This window comes from Acanthochromis polyacanthus, chromosome 7, assembly GCF_021347895.1.
Source record: "Acanthochromis polyacanthus isolate Apoly-LR-REF ecotype Palm Island chromosome 7, KAUST_Apoly_ChrSc, whole genome shotgun sequence".
NCBI lineage: Eukaryota > Metazoa > Chordata > Actinopteri > Pomacentridae > Acanthochromis > Acanthochromis polyacanthus.
In genome coordinates this window covers 2,291,966-2,319,122 of record NC_067119.1, presented here as the reverse complement: position 1 = coordinate 2,319,122, position 27,157 = coordinate 2,291,966, and the positions used below count along the sequence as shown (strand labels likewise).

Genomic DNA, 27,157 nt, shown 5'->3' with positions numbered 1-27,157 from the left:
TATCTTTCAAGTTGAATTTTAGCTTCAAATCTTTAAGGGCTGTGGCCAAAGCCGAGTCAAAAGAAAACTGTTTATTGTGCGCCGGTTGTTTCTGTCAGAATCGTCACGCCTCTGTCGTCACTTAGTTACGCCCGCCTTCTGACTCTACACTTCATGGTGATTGGTCCGGCCAGTTTTAGGAGAATCCAGCCTCGAGCCTTATGGAGGGTAACTAGACCCACCCTGGCAGAGAATTAAATTCGTTGCCGTGGGTTGTCTAGCGCGGCTAGACTATCGATCAGTTGTTTGGTCTGTAAAATGTCAGAAAATGCCGAGCAATGATGTCCTCACATGCCTTCGTTTGTCCACAACCCAAAGATATTTAGTTTAGTCACAGAATATGAAGGAAAGCAGGAAATATTCACATTTGAAAAGCTTCAATCAAAGACTTCAGCTGTTTAAACGTTATTAAATAGTTGGCGATTAGTTTGTCTTTTGTAGTTTGTCCTTTATGTGATTACTGAGGAGGTTCTTGCAGTCACACAGGAGGCTCTTTGGGTCCTGTAGATGGCCCTTTTAAAGGTTTAGTACATGGTTCTAGGAGTTCTACAGGAGGTTTAGGGTTCTTCTAGGTAGTTTTGGAACGCAGTCAACAAATGAAGAATGATTTTTATTCCTCAGTGGAGTTCACAGACTTACAGAATATACAACAATGATAAACTTTCTTAGATTCTGTTGGTTTAATTTGGTTGATTTTTCCTTTATTCCTGCTTTTGGGATTCTAAAAAAGGCAGAAATGATGGCTGCAAATGTCTCAGGCCTCGGAGAACCGAACTCTGCGGACACTACACCAAGAAAGTAAGAAATACAAGAGATTATGGACATACATGTGCTGACACCTGATATCCAAGAGTTACTTCACAGGCATGTCTGAGTATGTGGACTGGAAAGTAGAAGTTAACAACAACTGACACTCGAAAGTCTAATATTTACTCCACACAGAGGTTTACTGGCATTAAACATGTTAAAATCCACTCACATGTGGATGCAACACCAAGTAGGTGTTTATCAAAATGGCAAACATGACAGATAAAAATAGACTTTGAAGAAATTTCTACAAGCCCGTCCATCACGCTGATGGATGGGGATCCTGCGGCTACACACTGAAAAGAGAAAAAAGCCGTTTTTCAACACATCTGTGTGTCCAGCAGGGACAGCACACATCTGTGTTAGTGTTAAATGCAAATATGTCTTCACCGCTGGGTGATAAATCTCCTAAATGTCAACTGTTTAGCAATGCAGAGAAACAGTCTTGTTTTAGCCTGGCATGCAAACATTTTGAGCTAATTGTGTTTTGAGAATTTTCTCAGCTCACAGAGCAGCGAGTGAGGCTGAAGACATGAAAGGAGCTGCGATTTAACACCCATCAATCATCTGTTCTTCAAATCCTGCAGAACATTCATGAGCATCGCCCGATCATCAGATGCACTGAAAGCAGCAGCTCATTTTAAACGTGTTCTGTCGGTATTTGATTTAACTCTGAGGACAGTTCAGTCAGAATGCATCGATGCTGCTGGTTACCCACAATGCTCCTCTCACCTCCAAACTCCCAGAGAGCTCAGCGGTTAGCCCAGCCGAGTAAAGTCCAGCTATAATCACTTAGCAGACCCTGAGAAAGAGGAGGACATGATGTAGTTAACTAACTACTTTAATTAGATCCAGTCACTTTGTTTGCTAACATCTAGATTGATTTAGTCAGTTAATCCATTTAGCTTTAGCCAACAGGTGATCCAGAGCACCTGCTGTCTAAACCACGTCTTCATTCATGTTCTCTGTGTAACAGCGGTGTGTGTGTGTGTGGATAAAGTTAAAGGTACCAAACCCAGACATACAATTAGATAATTAGATTTAGCTCATCTGACGGCAACAAGCTCGTTTCAGTGAAAACTGGGAGAACGTTGGCAGAAGACCAACCATCTCACGGTCAAACTCAGGTCAGTCTGCTTCAGCAAACAGCATCCGATCACATAGATATGATTAGTGAATGTTTAGAGGCTGATTAACACTAATTAGTAGCTGAGAAGATCTACTGCAAACATCCAGAAAGGTCAGCACTGAATACTCTCGTACTAATGATGTCCTGGAGAAACCCATGACTTCACGTATTCGTATCTAGTTTTAATTTCTACGAGATCAGGAATGCCAAGGATGTACATGTGTTTATTATTAGAAACACAGCTGTTAATCACCTTTTTTCCCCTCCAACAAACTGAGTCACATTTGGTCAGATTTGCTTCTAAACGCCCCCAAGAAACGCCTCAAAGTTGCGAGAACAACCTCATTTAACAATTTATTCCCCAACAGGATCCCATCATCCTTCTCAAATACACCTTCACAACCTCTGCATGTCCTGCAGAAATCACCAAAGAACCCCCTCAGCTACAAGTAGAACCCCTGAGAGAACCACAAGACCCTTCCATAGTCTACTAAATGTTCTGTAGAACACTCTCAGTGACCCAAAAGAACCACTGAAACCTGAACCTCTTTAGATTCTCAACACAAACAGGTGGAAATCCAAACAGAATGAAGGCAAATGTTATCTACATTTTAAATAGGTGAATTGTATATTTGTTTCAGTAACTTACACTGCATTTGTTCCCAGTAGATACCATTATTTATACTTCATTGTCCTGCATTCTTTGTAATGCACATCATGTCCTGACATTCTCTAAGGATGTAACTGATGATTATTTTATTATAAATTGCTGTTCAGTCTATAAAATATCAGAAAATGCCCATTAATGTTTGAAAAAGGAGACAAAAGGAGATTGCTTTGTCCACAACCCAACGATATTCAGTTTAGTGTCACAAAGGAGGACAGAAACCAGAAGACAGACTTGGTTTTTCCAAACAAAACGACTTGAACCAATTAGCTGCAGCTCCAGTATTCACTAGAAATCTGTTAAATCTGAATCAACACACTGCTCCTTATCTGTGTCTTGTCTCATGAATAAAAGCAAAACTAGAAGAATAAATTAAAAAGTCAAACCCATCCAAACCTCAATCAAGTGAGAACTAGGGCTGTCCCGAATAGTGGTTTCTGGCCTCCGAATATTCGGGCCCTATTAAAGACGAATATCCAAATCCGAATCCTCGGATCTGTTCGTCTGGTCTCCCGGGTCCAAATTTTGCCTTCGTTTTGTCTTCAGTTAAACTAAAGAATTCCCAAACAGCGGAGGTCTTCAGATACTCGGATACCAAAATTAATATCCGGATACCGCCGTAGCGAACGAATATTCGGATATTCGGGTCCAGCCCTCGTGAGAACATAAACAAAGAAAAACAATCTGACATCATTAATGTCTGGGAGAATGTCTCTCTCTGTCAGTTATCTCAGCTCACGGTTCTTCAGTTTTTCCACAGTTTAAACACGGACCATTACTTATGGCGAGATTAGCGCAGCCCGACTCACATGAGTAATAGAGAGCATTAAATGTTTAACTGTATCACTGGAAAAATGGAAGAAATATGTGCCGAGGCCAAACCGTCCAAAAACAAATGACAGGAATTAAGATTTAAATCCTCTAGAAAGTCAGCTTTGTGATGATGCACACGTTCAATCAGCCGTAAACTTTCTGTCCTCCGATATACAAGCGTGATTATAACCATATACAAATACATGCTGTGCTCATAAACAACACCAGCCACCAGAAGGAGACCTGAGCTGTGAACGCCGCAGATCAAAGAGCGTCTCAAAACGCCCCATTTTCCCTAAAAGCACTAATGACTCTTTTAAACACCAGCGCAGTAAACACATCAATCATAAAAGCAGTGGTTATTAATTTAGCTCATTGCTGCGGTTTATACTGTGTTGCTTTTGTAATATGTCAAGCCTATAAGGAGAAACACGGCCCATTTATGTTCTGATTTTTTTCTGATTCATCATTCGTCACTATCGCAAAACTTAAACAGTATCCTGCGTCCCGACACCGGTTCAAAACTGAATCGAAAGCACTTCCAAGGCCTCATTGACATAAACAAACTGCCCCTCTGATGATGGATTCTGTTGAAATGACACACGGAGGGAAAAAACGACACAGAAGAAGAAAAAGTTCAGAAAAAGAAACAGTCAGCAGAAAAAAACAGACCTGAAAGAGATGGAGCTGAGTGGAGGTGTGCGACAATTTTTTTTTTGAGGCTGATATAAAGAGCCATCAGTCTTCAGCTCCAAATGTTCCCATCAAGAAAACATCAATAAATATGTATGAAGGCAGAGAGGTGACCGGTGGACAAACCACTCTTTTATTCACAGATACCACTAAAGGAGAACGTCTGAAGACAGAAACCTGTCAAAGACAAACAGAAGGACGACTAAACAGAGTAGAACACATCATGAAATATAACACAGAAGGCTTCTGTAGCTTCTCAACTGTACCGATGAAACAGTTTGGAAAACATTCTGTGCTGTGACAGAAATATCTAACAAAAAACCTCAGAGAACTCCAAAACCTCCTCAAGAACAGATAGAACCATCTACAAAACTAAACTGCTGGAAAAAAAAATCTATATGACCCTAAGATCCCCCTCTGTGAACATAAGAACCACCAAGAGGACCTCTAAAACCTCCACAATAACCATAGCACCCATGTAAAGGGTAACAACCTCCTCAATAACAACATAAGCCACCTGAATGACAGCTACAACCACTTATAAGACAATAAGAACCTCCTAGTGATCAAGAACCACCTAGAAGACAACTGCTATCTCCCAAAAAAAACACAATAATAAATAATAAATAAACCTCATTGGTGGACAAAACAACCTCCTAAACCACAGCTACAACCATCTACAGGACAATGAAAACCACCCCAATGACCCTAAGAACCACGTAGAAGATTCTTAGAACCTCCTCATCTGCAAAAACCACGGAAAGAACTTTTAAAACCTCCTCAATATCCACAACACCCATGTAAAGGGCAACAACCTCCTCAAAAACAACAGAAACCTCTTGAATGACAGCGAGAACCATTCATGAGACAATAAGAACCTCCTTAATGATCAAGAACCACCTAAATGACAACTATAGTCTTGTCCAAAAAGCACAGTAACTCTTCCAGACCATAACAATGACGTCTAAACCTCATTAGTGGACAAAACAACCCCCTAAATCGCAGCTACAACCATCTACAGGGCAATAAGAACGGCCACAATGGTCCTAAGAACCACCTAGAAGAATCTTAGAAGCTCCTTAAGGACAGCAGCAACGTTAAAGGTCTTCGAAAAACCTCTTCGACAACCACAACAACATCTTAAAAGGCAGCTAGAACTATTATAAGACAGTAAGAACCGCCTACAGGACAACTACAATCTCCCCAAAGACCACTAACAGATATGACATAAAACTCAGTTCAGATCTCTTGTGGGTTAGACCACTCTCTGTTTAACCCCCTCAAACACACCAGGACTGGCTTTGAGGAGTTTTCGGAGTGGATCTTACGATTATTATTTGGAATGTGCAGTTTCCCACCCTTTTCACTACTTCTGCGACGATTAATTTTGGCTTTACGGCGTTCTGAGACAACACCAGACTTGTAATACATTGTAGACTGTCATGCTGTTGTCCTGTGGGGTTCTGTGCACGACGACGCAGCAGAGAAATTAAATCTGATGCTCCCTGACTGATGGTTTGAATCGTCTATGGTCGGGGGGCAACAGTAAACAACAACAAAAAATGGTGGCAGAACTTTAGCTTTTTGCTGGTCAGACTGGTCCAAGTCCAGTCCACATGGCAGAGCGTGGCCTTGGAGCGGTTCTGTTTGGCTTGTTCAGCTGAATTTTATCTGCTCCTCCGTCCCATAAAACCTTCCTATTGACAGGCAGCTCCACATCGACCCTCCCTCCCCCCTCCACATCCAGCCCACATTTTTCTTCCCTATGAGTATTAGTTTATTGAATAAGTGGCATCTGTTTTCCTGGCCCCGTCACCGTAAGGCGAGGTATTTCTCACTGACGCACAGCGCTGATTTATACGCCGCTCTGACTCTCCCCACAAAAAATAAAGCTAAGCAAAAAATTTCCAATACATCCTCCATCCCCTCAACACACACACACACATCAGCGCTGTATATAATTAACTTGGCAGATGTTATACACACTCAAACACTTTTACGCTCTCATCCACAAACTCCCACTTTCTGTCACACACAAATGGTGCAATGATGAGACAGCCACGCTCACAAATTACAACTCAAGCGTCCGATTCGCCGGCCTCCTACGAAAAACTGCTGCAACAGTTTGACAAACTCTGCTTAATGTTTCTGCTACACAAAGCGTTCCAGACTACATTAGGAAAGATACGAATGTTGGAGAAGTGGCTTTTCTGCTTCCCTACGTACGGAGGAAAAATCTGAGTTTACTCTCTTTTTCTCCATTGAGGCATCTTAGGACTGTAACACGGACTACCAGTGCTGATTACACTAGGGCTGGACCCGAATATCCGAATATTCGTATCCGGATATTAATTTTGGTATCCGAATATTCGAATAAACGAAGGCAAAATTTGGACCCGGGAGACCAGATGAACGGATCCGAATATTTGGGCCGTCTCCGCCACAAGCCCCGCCCCCCGTCAGACGTTACGAGGCGGAACAAATATTCGGATATTAGTCTTTAATCGGGCCCGAATATCCGGAGACCAGAAACCACTATTCGGGCCAGCCCTAGATTACACGTGTTCCATTTCTACATTATACTTTCTCTACAGTCAAAATATATTAATTTAAAGCCTGAAAATAAATTAATTGTCCTACAAGTTTCTCCTGAGCAACAGAGGCCAGATGTTCTTGCTCTCTAAATCTAAATCTCTCACGGCAGTAGTACGAGGACAATATTATTATTAATCAGTTTATTTAAAAAGGGACCATGTTCGACATTAAACATAAATGTTGCCATTGGGTGTATAGCTTTAACCCTCCTGTTGTCTTCATTTAAAGGCACTGAAAAATATTGTTTCCTTGTCTGAAAAAAAAAAAAAAATCAGCAAAAAAAAAATCCACAAAATTTACAAAAACCTTCAGGAAGAAAATTCCAGTAATTCCTTGAAAGTTTTCCTTAAAAGTTTTATTTCTAAAAAAAAAAATCCCAGAAATTTGGCAAGAAAATTCTTGTAAATATTTTCAAAAATGAGTAAAAATCTTCCGAAAAAATCCTGAAAGTATCTAAAGCGATTCCATACATATCAGTAAAAAATTTTAATATTTTCTTTAAGAACATTCACAAAAAATCCAGCAAAATTTGCTGGTTGATATTTTTGTGAATGTGTTTAAGAAACATTTTTAACATTTTTTTTTTTCCCCACCAAAAATGTTCAAAGATTTCCCAAAATGTTGAAATGTGGACATCAGAAGTTTCATTGTGAAAATCTGGGTTTTTTTCTCCACATTTAAGCTAATTTAGGGTTAAGCTAATTTCCATCTGCAGTCCGTTGGCAGGTCACAACGAAAACATCACAATGCTGAAATGAAAACAAAAATACCCACACATGCACAGGAGAACACGCAAACTTCATGCACAAAGATCCCAGGAAGGCCGGGATGCAAAAGTGCAAACCACCGAGACACTGTGCAGCCCAGCACTGATTCCATCTTCATTTTAAAAACAAACAATAAACGAAATCCAACTTAGTTCTTTTTCCGAATTGCTGCATAAAGCATTAAAGATATTCCTGAGCTCTCTCTCCTTCTACTCATGGCGGTGGTGTCTTCACAGAGGACTTCATGTTGCAGTAAAACAGGAGCTCAAAACCCTGCTTGGGATCCAGAGATGAACATGAAGATGAAACCTCTTAATGTACGCCGTCTTACCTGTCGGGGTTCTGCGGACAGACGTGCATCTGCAGCAGGATCCTCTGGGTGAAGGTCTTGAAGCACTGCCCACACTTCCACAGGTGCCAGTCGCTGAACTCGCTGCTCAGCTGGCTGGTGGAGGTCGGGCTCGCCAGGATGCGCTGGTTCTTCGCCCCCAGCTGGCCAAAACCGGAGTCCGACTGGACGCCGACGCCGACCTTATCCAGCAGGGAGAAGCTCCGGGAGCAGGGCGAGTGAGGGAAGACCATGGAGCGCATGAGGGCGGCGGAGGGGGAGGAGGAGGAGGACGACGAAGAGGACGAGGGTTTGCCGTTTTTGCTGAAGGACTGGAGGGACTCCTGTCTGGACATGGCCTCCACCACGGTGGCTGGGACGTTCACTGGAGGCAGAAACACACGGACACGATCCGGTTTAGAAGGTGGAGTGATCTGAAGAGCTCACTGTTAGCTCGATAGTTAAACTGTTCTGTCTTCAGCTGGAACAAGCCTGTTTGGAGAGGATTGCAAATCTGAGTTCACACATTTCCTTTTACTCGTGGCGTTTCAGTTAACGGAAAAACAGAACATTTCTTCATTGACCAGAACATTCAGGACAGAGGTGTCAAACTCATCTCAGCTCAGGGGCCACATTCAGCCCTGTTTACACTGGAAAAAATGGCCCTCTGAAAACAAGAAAAAAAATTAGTTTAAGGAACTTTTACCTCGAAATAAGTGAAAAAAAATCTGCCAATAGAACAAGTGAAAAACGGCTTGGTAAGATATTTTGAAATAACATATGATATTTAAAATATTGAGATCTTAAAATTAGCTGGAAAAACTTATTTTAAGCTCTATTTTACCAGGAGTGTCAAGATTAGGTGTTTTAAACCTCCGGTTATCCTCATTAACGGCACCAAAAAATATTGTTCCCTTGTCAGAAAAAAAAAATAAAAAAATTCAGCAAAAAATTCCCCAAATTTATAAAAATTTGCAATATCTTCAGGAAGAAAATTGCTTCAAAGTTTTATTTTTAAAAAATCCCCACATTTGGCAAGAAATAAAACTTAAAAAATAAAAAAATGAAATTGTAAATATTTTCAAAAAATGAATAATCCTAAAAATATCTAAAGTGATTCCATATTTATCAGTAAAACTTCTAATATTTTCATTAAGACCATTCAGAAAAAAATCAACCAAAATCCAGCGAAATTCACTGGTGTTTGATTTTTTTCTGAATGGTCTTAAACTTTTTTTTAGCATTTCTTTTTTTCCCACCAAAAAATGTTCAAATATTTCCCAAAAAAATTTGAAAATGTGGACATTTTCACTGTGAATATATACCCACAGATATATATATATATACATTAAATCAGGTGGGATGAGACACTTTGACTAAAAATAAGACAAACAGACTTGGTAAGATTTAGAGTTTTTGCAGTGTAACCATCATGTTGTCCTGCGGGTCAAAATCGACCCGATTAAAGTTTAAAAATGTGGAGGGAAAAAATATCTTCACAGTGAAACTTCTGACGTCCACACTTTCAACATTTTTGGGAAATCTTTAAGCATTCTTTGGTGGGAAAAAAAAGAAACGTTAAAAATGTTGAAGATGAACTTAATTTAAATGAAAATGCTAAAAATGAGGACGCCATTTAAAACATTTACATCTTGAGGTATTTCTTTAGAACGTCGATAAAGGAGGAACGTTTTAGGGAAAAAGGACGGTTAGTTTAGAGCTCTGGAGCAGCTGCCACCTCACCAACCAGCCTCCATCCACAGCAGACCTCCACAATCCCCCGTTAAACATCTGACCTGGAGCTGGAGGACTGAACCTACGCTGACATGAGCTGCTCAAACGGTCACAAACAATCCATCAAAAAGATATCTGACCTGCTGAATGAGTGACGCCAAACGGACAGATGGATGGATGAATTCACCCTCCCTTTGTTCAGAGCAGCCATTTATAATCAATCAATCAATCAAACTTTATGTGTACAGCACTTTTCAAACAAATCAAAGCAGTCCAAATGTGTTTCCCCAGCGACTGCGTTAGGAACGTTAAAGATGTCAGAAATAGACAAATACACTGAAAACAACCCAAATTAAAAGAGGGAAAAAAAACAACAATGCAAATAAATGATCAAGTATTAGACAAAGCAGTGGTAGACAGTTAAATGCTTTGTAAAATGCTCGACTAAAACGCAATAAAATGAGGAATGTTGATCGAATACAAAACACGACACAAATGCCAGACTGAATAGATTTGCATTTAAACTATTTTCATCTCTTCTCATCCTTCTCATATTAGAATTTTAAACCCAAAACAGAAACTAACACTGTGCATGTGTCAGTTTTATTAAGTGCTGCACTTTAGAAATTAACCCTCGTGTCGTCCTGCGGGTCAAACTGACCCGTTTTAAGGTTTTAAAATGTGGTAAAAAATATATATATTCACAGCGAAACTTCTGATGTCCACATTTTCCACATTATCGGGAAATCTTTGGACGTTTTTTGGTTGAAAAAAAGAAATTTTAAAAATGTTTCTTTAAGAACATTCACATAAAAATCAACCAAAATCCAGCGAATTTCGCTGGATTTTGGTTGATTTTTATGTGAATGTTCTTAAGGAAAATATTAGAAGTTTTACTGATATTTATGGAATCACTTTAGATGTTTTTCGGATTTTCTTGGAAGATTGTAACTCATTTTGTAAATATTTGCAAGAATTTTCTTGCCACATTTCGGTGGATTTTTTTTAAATAAAACTTTTCAGGAAATCTTTTTGGTGGGAATTTTCTTAAGAACAGTCACAAAAAAAAAATCACCCAAAATCCAGCCAAATCCACTGGATTTTGGTTGATTTTTATGTGAATGTTCTTAAAGAAAATATTAGAAGTTTCACTGATATATATGTGATCGCTTTAGATATTTTTAGGATTTTTTTTGGAAGATTTTTTTTTTTTAAATATTTGCAAGAATTTTCTTGCCACATTCGGTGGATCTTTTTTAAATAAAACTTTTAAGGGAATTTTTTCAGAAATTATTGGAATTTTCTTCCTGAAGGTTTTGCGAATTTTCTGAAATTTGTGGATTTTTTTTTGCTAATGTTTGGATTTTTTTCAGACAAGGAAACAGTATTTTTTGATGCCTGTAAATGAGGACAACAGGAGGGTTAAAGTAAGGATGATGCTGCTGCTGTGATTAAAAAAGAAAGTCGGGATCATGTCGTCCTAACTGAGACCAAGTCCAGTAAAAGGAGCTGTGGGTCTAGTCCTGCTGTCTGGAATCTGCTCGTTAGTGCAGTTATAGTAACACTCTGTTCCTGGTACTCATGAGTTTTAATTTACTTTTTGCTGTGGTATCTTACCAACTCTACATTTCTATAATTGTGTAATTTCATTTAGCTTTTATCCAAAGCGTCTGAGTCGATACAACACCAGCAAGGATCTAGTCAGGAGAAAACAGCCTGGATAGGAGCCATAAAGCAAGCTCAAGTGTGATACCACTACTTCTTTGACAGGTGTTATTACTAGAACTGTAACTGTTATGAGTACTACATCCACTACTTCAGCTGCTATTCAGGAGACTGACTCGATCTGTGCTTCCGTTTACGTGTTGTTTTATCATCTGTAGATGTTTTTAGCGCTTTGATAAGTGCTTTATAGGACAACATGTGGACATGGAAGCTGGCTAAATAAATACATCTGTTAGAAAAGACGAACAGTTTGAAGACGCTGAATAAAAACATGATGCTGAAGTGCGTAAACTGGATTTTGGGTGAACCAGCTGATGTCCTCATCTGACCCGGCAGTCAGCTGTGTTCTGTTCCGTGGTCTGACAGAAATGGACTCCAAACCCTTCATTATGTTTGAAACGACATTCAGAGGGCTTGTTTTACTTTGACTTACTGCGGACCGTTTTGTTTTTCGTCCTGTAAAACTGGTTTGTTTGGGAAAACTCGGCATGTGGACTGGCAGGTGGTCAAAGCGTTGCACTTTGACGCCGCAGACGGAGAGTTTGTTTCCTCCGCTCCGCAAACAGGAACAATGACAACCGTTCTTCCCAAACCCTAATCGAGTTACTTTACTTGCCTAAACTTCACCAGATGTCATCTGTCAGAACTGAGGAAGACACGATACCAGGAGTTTGGCCGGTCAGTACCGATACCACGGAAACTGTACGATTCTCATTTAAACACCACAGCAACCAGCGGAATATGCACGGTTCAACATCAACTCTGATTTAGAACAAACTCTGGATGGAGCCTCGACCAATAAAAAGACTTTACTGGCATTCAAAACGGGGATCTTCTGCTCCAATCTCAACCAGGGCTGATCATTTGTATAACTGATTGGTATCGGCGACACTGAGGACAAACCAAGCCTGATCTTTGTTTACCTCCACTGTCACACAGCTGGGTCATTCCATATCATTTCAACCAGTGGTCCCCACCTGACCCTCAGATTTTCCTACGTTTTTACATACATTTAGTACATTATATATGATGAGAAAATCCAAAATGTGAATGCTTTATTGTCATTAGTTTCAAAGTTATGGCCATTTGAAGTAGGTAGGGGGTACCCTATTATTGCAGCCAAAATTTAGACTTGAAATTTTCGACCATTTTCAGACTTCTATAACTTCTGAACAACAAAAGATAGAGATCTGAAATTTTTAGAATCATTTCACGGTGACCTATGGTCCTCAGAAATGTGAAAATATTTACTTTATATTTATAATTGCATGTTACAGAGAATGACAAAGTTGCGATTTTATCCATCACAAACTTCTAAACTGCTACATTTGGCCACCCATTACACAAAAACTAATCATCATATCCATTAGAGATTTTATGTGGTATAATTTGGCTATCTAAGGATTGGATCTGTGTAAAATGAAAGCGCTATGGTATGTAATGCATGAAATATGAACAGCTAAAAATCAAAAATATCTGTCCGACCTTCGGATTCAAAGGTCAACATTAAATATAGAAGGGTTTATAGAAGCAAGTTGTGCTTGGTGTCAAAATTTAGGGAAATTCCTGTAATTTCACTTATGTCTTATTTTTTGATGCCACCTATCCCACATGCTGATATTGACCTTTGAATCTGAAGGTTGGACAGAACGGTTGCTTCACCAGGAACATACACGATGTGAAATGCCTCCTGTGGCTGTCGCTGGTGCATTAAATCGTTGGGTTTACTGTTGACCAAATGCAACTCAAACACTCAGAATCAAGAACCGAGATCAAACTGAATCAGTAAAATAAAACAGATAGCAGCTCTACTTATCAGAAGATGCTTGAAGTTTTTGGAAGTTATTTGGTCAAAACAACAGACGACTTGGATCAGCTGTGAGGATCCATTTTCCATCTCTTGCACCAAACCAGTAAGACCATGTTGTGGTTTTCCTAATCATTTCTTCTCCACGTCTCTGCGTTTCCACCGTTTCACATCCCATAAATTCCCAGCCTCTGCAGTCGGCCCGTCATAACCGCCCCCCATCCTTCATCAGCTCACCTCTGCCATCAGGCCACCAGGCTCCATTGATCCTCTAATAACCTTATGAGGAGATAATTACACCATTTGTAAGTTGCCCGACGGCGCTATCGACGTCCGCGTTATGCGCCGCTCGCCCACACTTAATTCATTTCGCTACAAACGTCGCGTATACAAAAAACGCAAGTCGATACGGGCTGGGGTTGCGTATGAAATGCATCATCAAAAGGGGAAGATTATGCAGATGCAGCTGGCAGCGTCTGTGTTTTCTGTCTGTCTAAGGGGTGGGACGGGAATACAAACTGCCATCTCCGCCAAGAGTTCAAAGTTTGAAAAGCAACTTTTCAAGGCCGAAGGAGGCGAGTGTTTGATGCTGAGAGAATGTGGGAGGAGCATCAGCCTCCGTATCTCTGCATCGTTCTGCTGCTTCACCTCCTCTTCATTATGAGAACCACATGACAAGGATCGTCCTCACGTCTTCTCTGTTTGCATCCTTTTCTCTTTGACAGCATGTACATTACATCCATCAACACGCAGAAAAACAGTCAAACAGGTTCACAGAAAACATGAAATAGATCCACAGATCATTTTCAGGAATGAAACCGTGAACTACGGCGTCCTCCAAACCACGGGATTCATTTAAAACTGGAGAATAATTGAAACAACTAAAGGATTACTCTGTGCAGTAATTAGACAGAAATACTCCATGATGTTTGTCAACAAATCCCATGAAAAAAAAACATTCACTTTATTTTTAAGACATTTTGACTTCCCTACTCTGTGACTGAGTATTGCAGTTAAATACAATTTTAAGTTACTTTTATTTTCCTTGAGTATTTCCACTTCCTGTTACAGTTAACGTTGGACTTTTTAGTTCACGTTTGATCACTTCAGCAGATTTAGTTTAATAATAAAAAATATAATCAGCAAATAAAGTTAGATGTAAGAATATAGATTAATATAAAATATTACTGATCCACCAGCAGCAAATTTATCGATAATTAAAATCGAATAATATACATTGGATAGATCAAACTATTAATTTTGGTTCTTCAAGTGTATTTTGATGATAAAACCTTTGCACTTTTACTTAAATATTGATTAAAATGCAGAACTTTCACTTGAAACATTTCCACACTGAGTAGTACTGCTACCACCGGCTCAGAACTGTAAAAACATCTCACTGCTATATTTGTAGTTTTTCAATAAATGTTACTCAAACAGTCGGAAATTGTTTTATCTGTTGGCAACAGAATGACACGTGTGAGTAAAATAAAGTACAGTGTGTGCAGCATGGCGAGCCATTTTAACATTTCTTAGCCAAGTTTGACTAACTGGGACTAAATGATCTATACTCCAGATATCTAAATCATTCAGACACGTCAAATCAGCAGTTATAGATCTCAGTAATTCAGTTTGAACCCGTAAGAATAACAACCTTAAGATTAGTTTAAATAGCTGAGATGATGCTGCTCATGTGAGGCTTCCTACTGGAACAATGTGAGCAGAAGTAACAGCTGCTTCTGTGGTGGAGGATAAGATGGTGAGAAACTAAAGTAGAAAGTTGGAATAGTTTGTAGAGAACCAGAGCTCCGTTCATCAAAGGCTTTAGGTTGAAATCTACTAGAACTTTGTCCTCGGGCTGCTCTGACGTGGAGGTAAACCAGCTGTTGTATGCGGTTGCAGTTTTAAAACAATCCACCTTCCGCTTCCTGTAACTTCTGACATAAGTACAGATATCTGAAACTCTAAGTCAGGATATCTGCGGCTGCATTTTGGCTGGTCGTGTTTCCAGTTGGTGATGTCTACAGCATCATTCAGACAAATTCAAACCTATTTTTTAGATCTGAAAAGCTCAATTTAGAAAGGCTGAACTGAGGGAAACTAAAGATGTCTTGAAGTTGAATTGTAGATATCTGCAGTTACACTGTAAATACAGCAGGTCCTCAGTTTACGGCTTCCTCGATCAACGGCGTTTCATGGTTGCATGCACCTCCCATAAATTTAGTTAAAAAGTCTTGTTCCATAATTTCAACGTACTGCGTTAAAACTAATTTTGTGCGGGAACTAGCTGATGAGCAGAGAGGAAAATACATCGTCACACAAGGAAGACGGCTTTGTTTACATTTTTTGGTTGTACACCACATCGGATTGTGCTGCGTTCACTTTCTTTCTTTTGTGTTGTTTTTTTGGCCTTCATTATAATAACTAAGAATGCATTTTGTTTGCACCTTTCATTTAGGCAAAATCTCAAAGTGCAACATTAAAGATACAAAAGGATAAAAACAAAACAAAAAAGGTAAAATAAAAATAAATAAACATTTCAGGGACACGTCAAAATTACAAGCTTTGTTAAAAAGAAAGATTATGGCTCCCAAGCATCAGCCAGACTCTTCTGCTGGCAGTACCATGGTGGTTAGCACTGTTAGCGTAGGTGAGTGATGTACGTACTTATGGACTTATGGTAGTTCAAACTTGTGGCAAAAATCGAGCTACATCGTGCTGTAGGAACGGAATTTCGACGCAAGTCAAAATCCACCTGTATCTGGAAAAAGTGATGTGGTTTGTCTTGGAAAAAAAAAAATCATAATGCAGACATCTGAAATGCTCTTTCTGACTAAAACTTGACTAATTAAATAACTAAAATACATCCAGTCTAGCTGTTAGATGTCAAAACAGTCACCCAACAAAATCAGTCACGTTATCAATAAACTGTGGAAGGAGGCTTAAATGCAAACTTTACTTGCTGATGCTTTATTGTTAGCTTGGACACACATGGGATTACTAAGAACAGCACAAGTTAGTAGGCCTCACCTATTAAACATAGTATAAAATAATAAATGTACTGTTATAAACTCCTGCTTGGCCTTCCTCTCATTACTGGGATGAAGTACAGTTCAGACTATGTTGCCAAAGCTTTGCTAGTAATCGATAATCATAACGTTAGCCGCGATTATAAAGTCTTAAAAAGTCAATAGAGGCAATTAAAATACTGGTAATAATAGTATGTCAAATACAAGTACGGACGAGTTTACTGCAGAGATGAGAAAATACAAAACATCCTCCTTTCTTCTTTGTCTTTTTTAAATCTTCTTCTGCCTATTGTTGCCTTTTCGCCTCTTTCATTATCGTCTTTACATCTAAATCTAATAAAAACAAACTTCATCTGCAGGTCACTTCTGCTGCTTCACGCCAGAGAAAAAGAAAACCGAGGAAGACAGAAATGAACAGAGGAAAGAAGAAGAAAAGAGAATGAAGAGGAGGAGGAAAAGAGAAGGAAGAGAAGACATGTTGCTGTTAGGCGGCGGCCGGGCTGCTCAGCGTCAAACCGACAGGCCGTGATTGGATGGAACGTGCACGAGTAAACAAGCACAGGGTGTGTGTGTGTGTGCTTTGATAGCGTGTGTGTGTTTGCTGTGTGTCGCCGTGTGGTTTGGCTCTCCGTTCATGTGAGGGTACGACTTCTGATGGATGTGAATGTAAGAACATGTCAGGGGAAATGTGTGTTTAGCGTTACATGTGTAGTTAAATTAAAGAACCGGTACGCCACGTCCACACAGAAAACACTTCAGCCACGGCTTTCACTCGTCAGTCTCTCTTTTCTTGAACATTTATTCTCGTTTTATCAACAGCACTACAGCCGAAACACGTCAAGTTTATGTTCCTGTGCAAAACAAATAAAAACACAACAGTGGCTGGGCTGTGAATGTTACCAAAACACAAATAACCCGCAGCAAAAAATGCCCCTGAACGCATCTTGTGCAGAGCAGAGTGTGTATTTGGAGATTTAAAAACCCATATTCAGTTTTTTTAAGTGCATATAAAAGGTCAAAAAACTTACAGCGCTTAAAGTTAACATCAAAAGGAATTATTCTCTCAATTATCTTCATTTTTCCTTAAAAAAAACAAAAGCTTTAAGTCTTACATTAAAGGCTGAGAGGCTGGAAGAGAAGCTGCAACAAGAAACAGTATGAGGAAAAAATGTTTTTGAACGATAAAGCTTATTCTAGTACATCACAAAAATAAAATTATAAACTTGGAACTGAGCAAAATATGGGATCAATAAAAAAAATGCAACATTTCTTTTTTTTTTCTGTTAATTTGCTTAATTTAGATTTCCTTAAATTCAATGTTATCCAAGCAGATTGTTCACTTTTTAGTTGATTTGTTTTCTATAAGACAGTGTAAAGATTGTTTATGTTCATTTGTGGTTTTCTTATATTAGAGGAGCAATTTTTTTTGCCGACAGAGTTAGTGGGGGTGAATCAGAGGATGCTGAGGAAGACTGCAGATGGAGGTAAAAATCTCGCCCTTACTATGTTGGCAGAAACAGAACTGCTAATCTCAGACAGTGTAAAGGTTTCCCCCTGATTTTTAAAATGAAGGTTTCCTATAAATGCCTCTGCTCTGTAACCTACGAGTCTAAATGTAGAATTTAATTCATCTGAATATTTCTGATAACATTTTGGAGCTTTTGAGGATTTAATTTAAGATTTATTTGTCCAATAAAAAAGCCCAAACCTCACCTTTAAAGTTAAGCCCACTGAGTAGCTTCTGTAGTTAAATCGGTGGATTTAATGACCTCATCTTTGTGACTCTCTGGGTTTACTCTGATTACAGTCAGTCTGCTGTTTGGCCGGAGCCTGAACTCAGACTGGACCGGCGGAACGACACGACGACTCACCAAAAATTCCAACCACAAGATACTTCATCTCTTTGTATTTCCACTTCTTTCACCTTTAATGTGTCGCTGCATTCCATATTTGTTTCATAAAGAAGCCTAAAAATGTCTCATTAGTTTTTATTTAACATCATGACTGTCCTCTATTATGTTTGTTTTTCCTCACTGACGACGTATTTAAGCTTTGCAGAAGTCGTCACAAAACGGTTTAACTTTTCATTTTGCTGAATTCTCTGACAGATGTTCTGTGTCGGATCGAACACTTTTAAATTCTTCCATCACAGCGTAGGACCCAGATACAGCAGATAGATGCAAAGCTACAGGACACAGTGGTTTTAAGGTTTTCTGAACTAGTAAAGGTCAGAACTTTAAACTGTTCGGTCTCAGTCCTGGTGCACAGTTTGTTTGTTTGTTTGTTTGTTTTATTTCATTCATTCGTAAAATTAAAAAAAATGTTTCATGTAAATACAAACAGTCACCAAACACGAATGAAAGGGAGCAGAAAGAAGACAAGTCTTTTTATGTCTGCCCCTTTATCCCCAGAAATCAATTACAAAAAAGTGAACTTAAAAACAACAAAGTTCATCTTTTGTGGTCACAATCAGATCGCGATGCCACGGAAAACCCAGCGCAGTTAGCAGCACAATGTCTTTAATTTGGAGCAGAGCTGCCGTCCCTCAGTTTCTACACAAGAAGCATAATTTAATTTCACCTAATTGGGATGTGAACTCACTTTTTTCACTGCAGGGTGGAACAAAAGCAAATCCTCCGGTATTTGTTGTCCGTCTGCCAGTGTGTGTGTGTGTGTGTGTGTGTGTGTGTGTGTGTGTGTGTGTGTGTGTGTGTGTGTGTGTGTGTGTGTGTGTGTGTGTGTGTGTGTGTGTCGTACATCTCTACTGTCGACGACCAAATGCCTTCACATGAACAGACTATTGAATTTAAAACTGAGGACATTTTGGTGACTTTTGTTCTTTGTGAACTGAAGCTAGCTGACGTTCAGTGTTGGCTAAAATCATCCGTGTGTTTCACTGAGCCTGAATATTATCCTTTTCCTGAATGATTAATCAATCAAACATCCCATAAATAGCAGCCAGGCAGGGATTAACTGATGCATGTTTTCAGGACCAATGCTGACTGTCAGTAATTATGATCATGATGGTTTTATGTTGCCTCTAGACCAGGTAAAATAAAGGCTAAATAAAATAAAAAATAAATAAAACTAAAACATTTACAGTGAAAATTAAAGTTTTCGTGTCAAAGATTGGAATAACCCAAACTCCAACACAAAACTTTATAGAAATATCTTATTTATGCATATTTGACAGAAAGCTTTCCATCATTTATCCATCAGTGTTGATTGGCTATTGCTCCTGACATACAACCAATCAGATAGCGCTGTGGGCGGGACATTGCTCCACACCGATAACAGCTGCTTTATCTGCTTGAACTTTTCCAGAGCTGCTCTCATCCAAAATCTGTAAGGAACTCAGCTAATGTATTTTAAACTTTCTAAGAAGGAACCATCACTTCAATAGAATCGTCTTTTTTAAATATTCATTTCCTTCCTTTCTTTATATTTAATATTTCTTCACAGAGCTCTGTAATAAATCATAAGTATCTTTTATCTGATTACTTGATGGAATAATCAGTAGAATACTAATAGCTCCAGGGGAATAATTAGTTTTCTCCCATAAATTTGAGCATTTATGAGCTAATGAGTCTCTTCAACACTGTGTGCATCATTTCTGACTTTAGATCCATCTATGCTGGAATTCAGGAAGCTAAACAGAACGTGTGCAACGTTGGTTTTTTTTGTCAAAATAAATGTTCTCAGTTATCCAGACGTTGGCACGTTAGCGGCCACAGAAAACCCAACTACAGTATTTAAGTTTCTGCACTCAAACAGGAGGAAACGCGATGAGGAACTGTTGTACTAAAAGTTAACCTGAACATTTTTTTGCCACATCAGTACACCTGAGACCGACAGAAATCTGCAGCGTCTAAAGGATTCCTCCTCTGAGATGAATCCACTACATATTCTACCGGAAGCTAAATGTCGTCCTGATGGGTAGACGTGCAGCAGTAACGTATTAAAACCAGACTCAGAGTTCAGTTTTTGTGAGGACGACAGCTCTTTATAAATGTACAGATGTCCCGTCATCTCATGTAAAAGAGTCGTTCCATCTGTAAAACAAACCGCTCTGTGGCCAAACGTCTCTAATTTGCAATCAGCACGATCTCATCTCTGTGAAAGACAAGCTCCTAATTCAATTCATTTCAATTTAGATCCCGCAGATTAAGGCTCCTTCTTCGTGTTTTGTTTTTGCTTTTTTGCTTCATAATTGAGTAAGAAAAAAAAACGTCAAAGTTTGTTTTTCCCCTGCAGGGAGTTAGTTTGTCTGTCAAATCCACAGAAGAAGAAACGTTTGAACGGAAAAGATTGAAACAGGCTGACTGAGCAGAAAACTGGAGGAGACGTAAACAGAAACGAATTAGTGACAGAGAAAAAGAGAGGATGGATGGAGGAGAGGAAAGGAAGAGAAGGAAATAAAAAACGGTGGGCTGGAAAGTACGACGAGCCATTTTAACACTGAATATGTAGGGCAGATACTGAAGTTTTATTTTATTTGTCAAAAATAACATTTAAAATATGTGCATTACAGAGCCAAGTGACGAGCAGAGAAGTTTATCGTGACAAAATGTTTTGTTTCAGGCGATAGATAATCATTCAGAATTTTAAATGACCAGGAGAAAAACACTGGCATTGAATGACAGATATCTTTAACTGTGGTTTTGGGGAATCAGAAAGAAGTCACAAATACGTAGAATAAAAATACTGACTGTTAGCGTCCATAACTGTAATTCTGGGTAGTCAGACTGAGCTTAAAAGTGTTTCTAAAGGCTTGACAAGAAGAGAGAAAGGACAAATGAAAAAGACAGGGTGTTCTGGCTCCACTTATATTTCTTTTTTTGTGTTAAAATTTGTTCATAGGGACTTTATTTGTTGTGTTGTGATGGTTTGACACTGTCCGGTTTATTTTGGTGTGACACCGGAAGTGATGCTGCCGACCACTTCCTGTCTAACGGCAACAGACCACGGCTAAGCTTCTTTTGTACCTGCCACTCTGTTTTAAGCCAGCACAGTCTGTAAGTTACTGGAATGATGTGTTCTGCAAGCGTAAGCTTAGTACTAACTGCTAGGAGTTGTAGAAGATGTTTCATCCCAGTTATTTATCCAAATAATATGTTTTACGAGACGTTAGCATAGACGCTAATTAGCCGTTCGCTAGCGCTAGCATTAGCCTGTTAGCCTTTTTTAGATGTACTCTGCTGTGTATAGTAGTCAGGAGGCATTATGATTTATTCTTTACATATCAGCTTATTCACAATATTCTGTTTCTTGTTTACAGTTTTACCACATTCACTCGTTCATCAAAAATCCATGCCATGCATCCAGCAAATAAATAGGCGACAAAAGGAAGAACGGTGTGTTTTTTTTCTGAGGTGATGCTTATCTGCCTGCCTAGCAAAGTGTGAGGGCAGGACACAGGGTTAGAGAGAGAAACAAGAACAAAATAAAGTACTACACAGAAAAACTATTTTTTTAAAAATCAGAGTTGTGTGTTGAAGCCAAGAACATTACATCCGTGTTTGTCAAAAACATTTCAACCAGCTGAAGTCACGAAAATGTCAAATTTGAGGAATACTCATCCAAACACACTGACTGAAGGGTTCTGTAACAACTTACACCGATTATAATAATGTTTTAAGAGCATTTTATCAACAAAAACATAACAAAATGTACTGAATACAGTGAGAGACAAGCAGAGGAAGCATTATGACAGCACGGACTTCACTGAACAGAAAAACTCCATCTTATTATATGTTGATTGAAAATGAAGCTGAAGTCCTAAACAAAAAGCTTACGTGATTAATCAATTAGCTCTAAATGTAATATGTTTACTAAAAGATCAGCTGCACAGGCTAAATGTTTAAGGTTGCATCTACATTCTTCACTGTTTTCTGACATTTTCTAGATTAGTAATGTAAATAATATTTAGTTGTAGCTCTAGATATCAATATATTAAACATATACAGACAAAGAGGATTATTTAAGTCTAAAAATGTGCCATATTTTCATGAAAACCTGGAAATAATCCGACACATTTAAGACGTCTTGAAATATGACATGAAGAAATATTTCAGATTCTGTTCTGTTTGTGTCATTAAATAAAACTGATTAATTCCTTTGTAAAAAAACATCAGATTTAAGACCATTTCTAGATTCTTTGAGACAAATCTAAGACATAGGAATACTTTTACAGAGCTACACACATGCTGTGGTGTTTCTCTATTAAAAAAGATCAGACAACTTTTACAGAAACTACACAACCAGAAAGCCTCAATAAAGTTTAGGTATTCCTCCTTTCAGCCGTTGTTTAAACCATTTTGACAGGAGACTTTTTCAACCCTCTGCCAGGATATAATGCTCTTATTTAAAATGAGTCACTTCGTTTTGCAACATAACCTGAAAATTGTCGACCCAAACTGGAACCATGTGGAGCGAAGACACGAACGAGAAGATCAGAGCAGCGAAGGCTTCATTCTCTCCCTATCCCTCTTAAAGACGTATTTCTATGAACGGTTGACGTCTGCTTGTCTGCTAAGTCTCTTCAATAAATCTTTTTGATATAATTTTTGATCCCTGCTTATTATACTCCTCATTTGCAGCTTTTTTTGCTCAGTATTTTTTATTTTTCTCTGATAAAACTATATTTTGTAAGGGCTGTACAAACAAATCCTGTTTTTATGGAGCGCTGGCATATCCAAAAGAAACGTGGATATTTTCAGGTCCAGAAAAACAAGATGAGGATAAGTCTCGATGGATAGTTTGATTTCGCTGAAGGACAGAAGGATATAAAAAGGGAGAGGGGGGCATTGTGTCGACACTAAGCCACAACCACATTTTAGCAAATAAAAGACTTCTCTCTCGGCGGTGTTTTGGCTGGCTCGGCCGGTCAGACAAATAAATCAGATAGCACCGAGTTTGTAAAAAGAACCTGCGTTTGCATCGTTGTTTTTGTGGCGGGCCGATGGTTTCTTCCAGTCTAACGGTTTAAACGCTGTCGGTAAAACAATTTGAGCGACGTCCAAAGAAAAACTGCTGGCTTTGACGGAGGAGCGCAGAGGTCTGGCCAACACTGGGATGTTTCACCATTTAGATATTACAGTATCGCTTCAACACTCCATGACATTTCTGTCACTTTGAAAATATTTTCATAACTCTTCACTTAGCTGCTCAGATGCACTACAGCAGCCATCAGAGCTTTGGGAATAAGCCAGTAGAGGAGAAAATCAGTAAATGTGCCGCTAAGAGAAAGGCTGGCAGGGACAAAGGAAGACAGTAAGGACATATCAGCAATGATTTCTTACGGTTTTCGTCCTGAGCGACGCACTGCAGCGGGATGCCGAAGAAGGAGGTGTAGGAGTCGTTGTACCAGACGAGCAGCTCGGTTCCTCTGGGATGTCCATACACGCTCTGTAGAAGATACAGGACCTGCAGCACACAGAGGCATGCTTCATTTCAACACAGTTCAATCAGTTATCTCATAGAAGTCATGATGTCAACCAAGCACAGGATCCTGAGAACAGCTGAAGAGAAACTACATTATCCTGAAGATGTTTCAGGACTTATTAGGATCCAGTTGGGAGTCTGGATGTGATCTTTGGGTCATGTTAAGACAGAAAGCAACACTATTTTCATGGCTAGCAGGAATGTCATTCTACTTTCCATCATTAGAGCTGCTATGATTGCTCAAAATAGTTGTCAACTATTACGTAAATCAGCAGCTACACTCTTGAAACTAATTCAAAGGACCTGTCCCAACACTGAATTAAATGAAGGGTTTGGAAGCGGAGTGGTCTGACCCGCTTTCTGTAGTTTTGAGAAAAATTAGCTCAAAGTTTGTGTTTTGCAGAATGGTCTTATGGTGAGGTGGATCTCGGAGTGAAAGTGAAAGATCACATTAGCATGGACACACTGTATGAAAGGCTTGGCATCCCACGCATTGACTCTGTTACGCGTCAAAACCGTCTGTGCTGGGCAGGGCATGTTCATAGAAGTACATCTTGTATAAATAAATGTCAGCTGCTTCAAGTAGAGGGGAGCAAACCTAGAGGAAGGCCTAGGAAGTCATGGAAAGGGACCATCATGGAGGATCTGCGTGCCTAGAATCTCTCTCTGGACATGGCAGATAACAGGATGATTGGAGGAAGAGACTGCGAGATGCCAGAAGACCGTCCAACACCCTGGAAGGGGTCCAATGGACGTAAAATGCATGACGATGATGGTCCTAACATTCAAAGCAGCACTACAGCGCTATATTGGGTTGTGGATCGACCACTTCGCTACTAAAATGTAGACCATAAAATATTACAGTTGTGATTTTTTGTGGGTTTCAAACACTCTGCTTCTAACCCCTCAAACACAACTTCAAAGAGTTCCAACTTGCTGATTTAGATGAACCTTTTAAGTTTAGCTGATTTAAAGCAAAAGCTTCTATTTATGCTACCAGTCAGTAATTAAAATACATTTGACTGTGAAGAAAAACCAAACTCCCTTAACTCAATGCAGCTTATTGGTTCAACATAATCTCATTAAAACTTGAGTCAAATCAGAAAGACTGATGCAAACTGTCATTCCTTTTTAAGACAATCAACGGAGTTTGATAACTGATTTTAGGTAGATTTATAAGAAAAAATCTGATTTCAATTTCCTAAATGTGAACATTTCTCTCCTCCTGTATAACAGTAAACTGATTATCTTTGGGTTGTGGACAAAAGAAGAGATTTTTTGAGAGACCAAACAATAAACCATCAAAATAATTAGATAACCAGCCGTAGCCCTTCTACTCGTGTGAAGATTAGGAGATATAAAGACGTAGCAGCACTACGGCTTCATCTTGAAAATTCAGTTTTCTTGTCTAGAAAATGACCCAACAATGGAGGAAAAGAATCAGGAGTCAGTGAAATGATGAACACAATCAGACCTGAAGGTGTTTGGTGAACAAAAATGAGCAAAAATACAGAACAAACAAACAAAGCTTGACTCACTTTTACTCCTTTTTCATCTTATTTTACTTTCAGTCGTTTCGTTGATTCGTCTTGACTTAAAATTAACTACTACTTTTATTTTTGAAGGTTTTATTATTGTCTAAATATATTGATTTGTGCGTTTGCTCGGCTGTACTGTAAATGAGGCCTCTACCTATGAATACAGGTCATTAAGTCCCACCTCGACACGAGACGACGTGAGGGGGTTCACGACTCTGTCCAGGTCCGATTCTGATCTGATAACGGCTCGATTCCACATGCGACCGAGCCCAAATGATTTATGGGAAATATCTGGTGTCTCTCACTCTCTTCAGACCGACTAATGACCGCGCTGTTGTTCGAACATGCAGCCAGCGAGCCGACGGTTACCGGGTCACACCACCGCTAAAACAACACCTCGTCTGCCCAAAAACATCATTCTAACAACATGAGCGAAAACCACATTTTCATATCCAGCCCAGACTATTTTAGAACACTTTCCCACATGTTTTTCTCCCACCGGGGCGGCGGGGTGTCAGACGGAGCAGATCGTAACAGAGAGGTCACCGGTTCAACTCCCACACGACTCCCTTGTTTTTCTGCCAATGAGCCCTTGAGCCAGAAAACTAATTAGTCTTGAGACAACCACTCAAAGTAGAAAGAAATGATACTCAACCCAAGCCATAACTTCTTTTTTATGCTCAGATAATTCAAACCACATTGAGTTTCCTCGTGTGAGAAATATTCAGCTAATGAAGTTTGACTGAACGTCGCTAAAAATGCTTCTCGAGGCGATCAGAAGGCCGATTTAGCCATCAGACCGGTAAAAAATGCACGAAACTTTCAGGAGCCTGAAGAGTTTGAACGCAAAGCTGCTCAAACAGGAAAGCACAAATTAACCAAAACTCACCGATTAATTGTAAAAGTTAAGCAGGTTGACAGTGTTTGCGTTAATAAAGACTTGCTGCAGATATATAATCCATCACAGTCACAATTAGACAACTTTGTTTTTCTGCCAGAGAGACTCTCGAGGGAAGAGGGGAGAGCAAAACGACGAGACCGGGAGAACTCGAGGAGGATAAATATAAAGCAGAAAAAAGACAAATAGACAGAAAAATTAAAGACGACAAAAAGAAAAGCCAAAGAGGGCAGAGAGGGAGAGCGGGATGGTCGGCCGCGAGTGACACGATGCTTATTTAATTAAGTCAAGACACACCAAACTAAAACACAGAGTGGGAGGAAATGAGAGGAAAGGAAGGCAGAAAGAGTGAGACTAAGTGGAAAGCAGAATCACAGAAACTCTATAGGCACTACTGCAGCTAAATATTTAAAGCAGGAGGTGGACAAACTAACAGGGACACCTTACGGTCCATTTTTCCCGTCCCCGTTCTCACAGAAGCTGATTTTTCTGTAGGAGTGCTGGACTCATGCTGGACTCTGGGTGTGCCGCGTACCAATTTTACTATATATGGTTTTTAAACATTCTGATGGTAACGGCTGCTGTTATTGTCACTCATTACCACAAAGCTTGCATCACCCGACCACAACAATACGCCCACGACAATACTGCATTTTTGCACAGTAGTAACTCATAAAAGCGTGACCTTTCAACCCTCTGAACCCCGACACCAACCGATGAGTTTGTGAAAATCATTGAATTTTTTACTCTACAAATCTCCTTGAACATGTGTGATACGCAGCTATAAGAGGAGAAAATACCCTAATCTGAGTGTCTTATTATGAAATCACTTTATCCTACATGTCCTATAAAAAATGCCAAAAGAAAACTGTAAAAAGCTACGTCTTGTACGAAGATGTTTTACGTTCTTCATTACAATAAATTCTCCATGACGGACTGAACTGTGACAGAAATTCAGAGATATTTCTGATACAAGAGCTTGGAAACGAGATAGTAAGAGAAAAATAAAACATACTGGATAAAAAAATGAATGCAGCATGGTTAAAAAATGGTACGGAGGAGCAAGTTTTTGGGAGACACATTCAGCATGGTGTTGATGTTTTCCTCCACCAATGAACGCAGTTTAGATGAATCTGTGCAACATT

The 27,157-nt window shown here is 39.3% G+C and overlaps 1 protein-coding gene and 1 long non-coding RNA gene across 2 annotated transcripts in view; one reads left to right on the top strand and one right to left on the bottom strand.

The window, feature by feature from the left end:
- prdm6 (PR domain containing 6) overlaps positions 1-27,157 on the bottom strand; it is a 107,031-nt gene that overhangs the window by 25,007 nt on the left and 54,867 nt on the right. Inside the window, 3 exon segments of the mRNA XM_022205454.2 lie at positions 7,842-8,223; positions 23,435-23,527; positions 23,530-23,558. Of these exon segments, the coding sequence (XP_022061146.2) occupies positions 7,842-8,223; positions 23,435-23,527; positions 23,530-23,558 (504 nt within the window).
- LOC127534893 (uncharacterized) lies at positions 21,074-21,485 on the top strand. The gene is made up of 2 exons (XR_007943442.1): positions 21,074-21,148; positions 21,412-21,485. It is a non-coding gene; the product is annotated as an uncharacterized LOC127534893 (long non-coding RNA).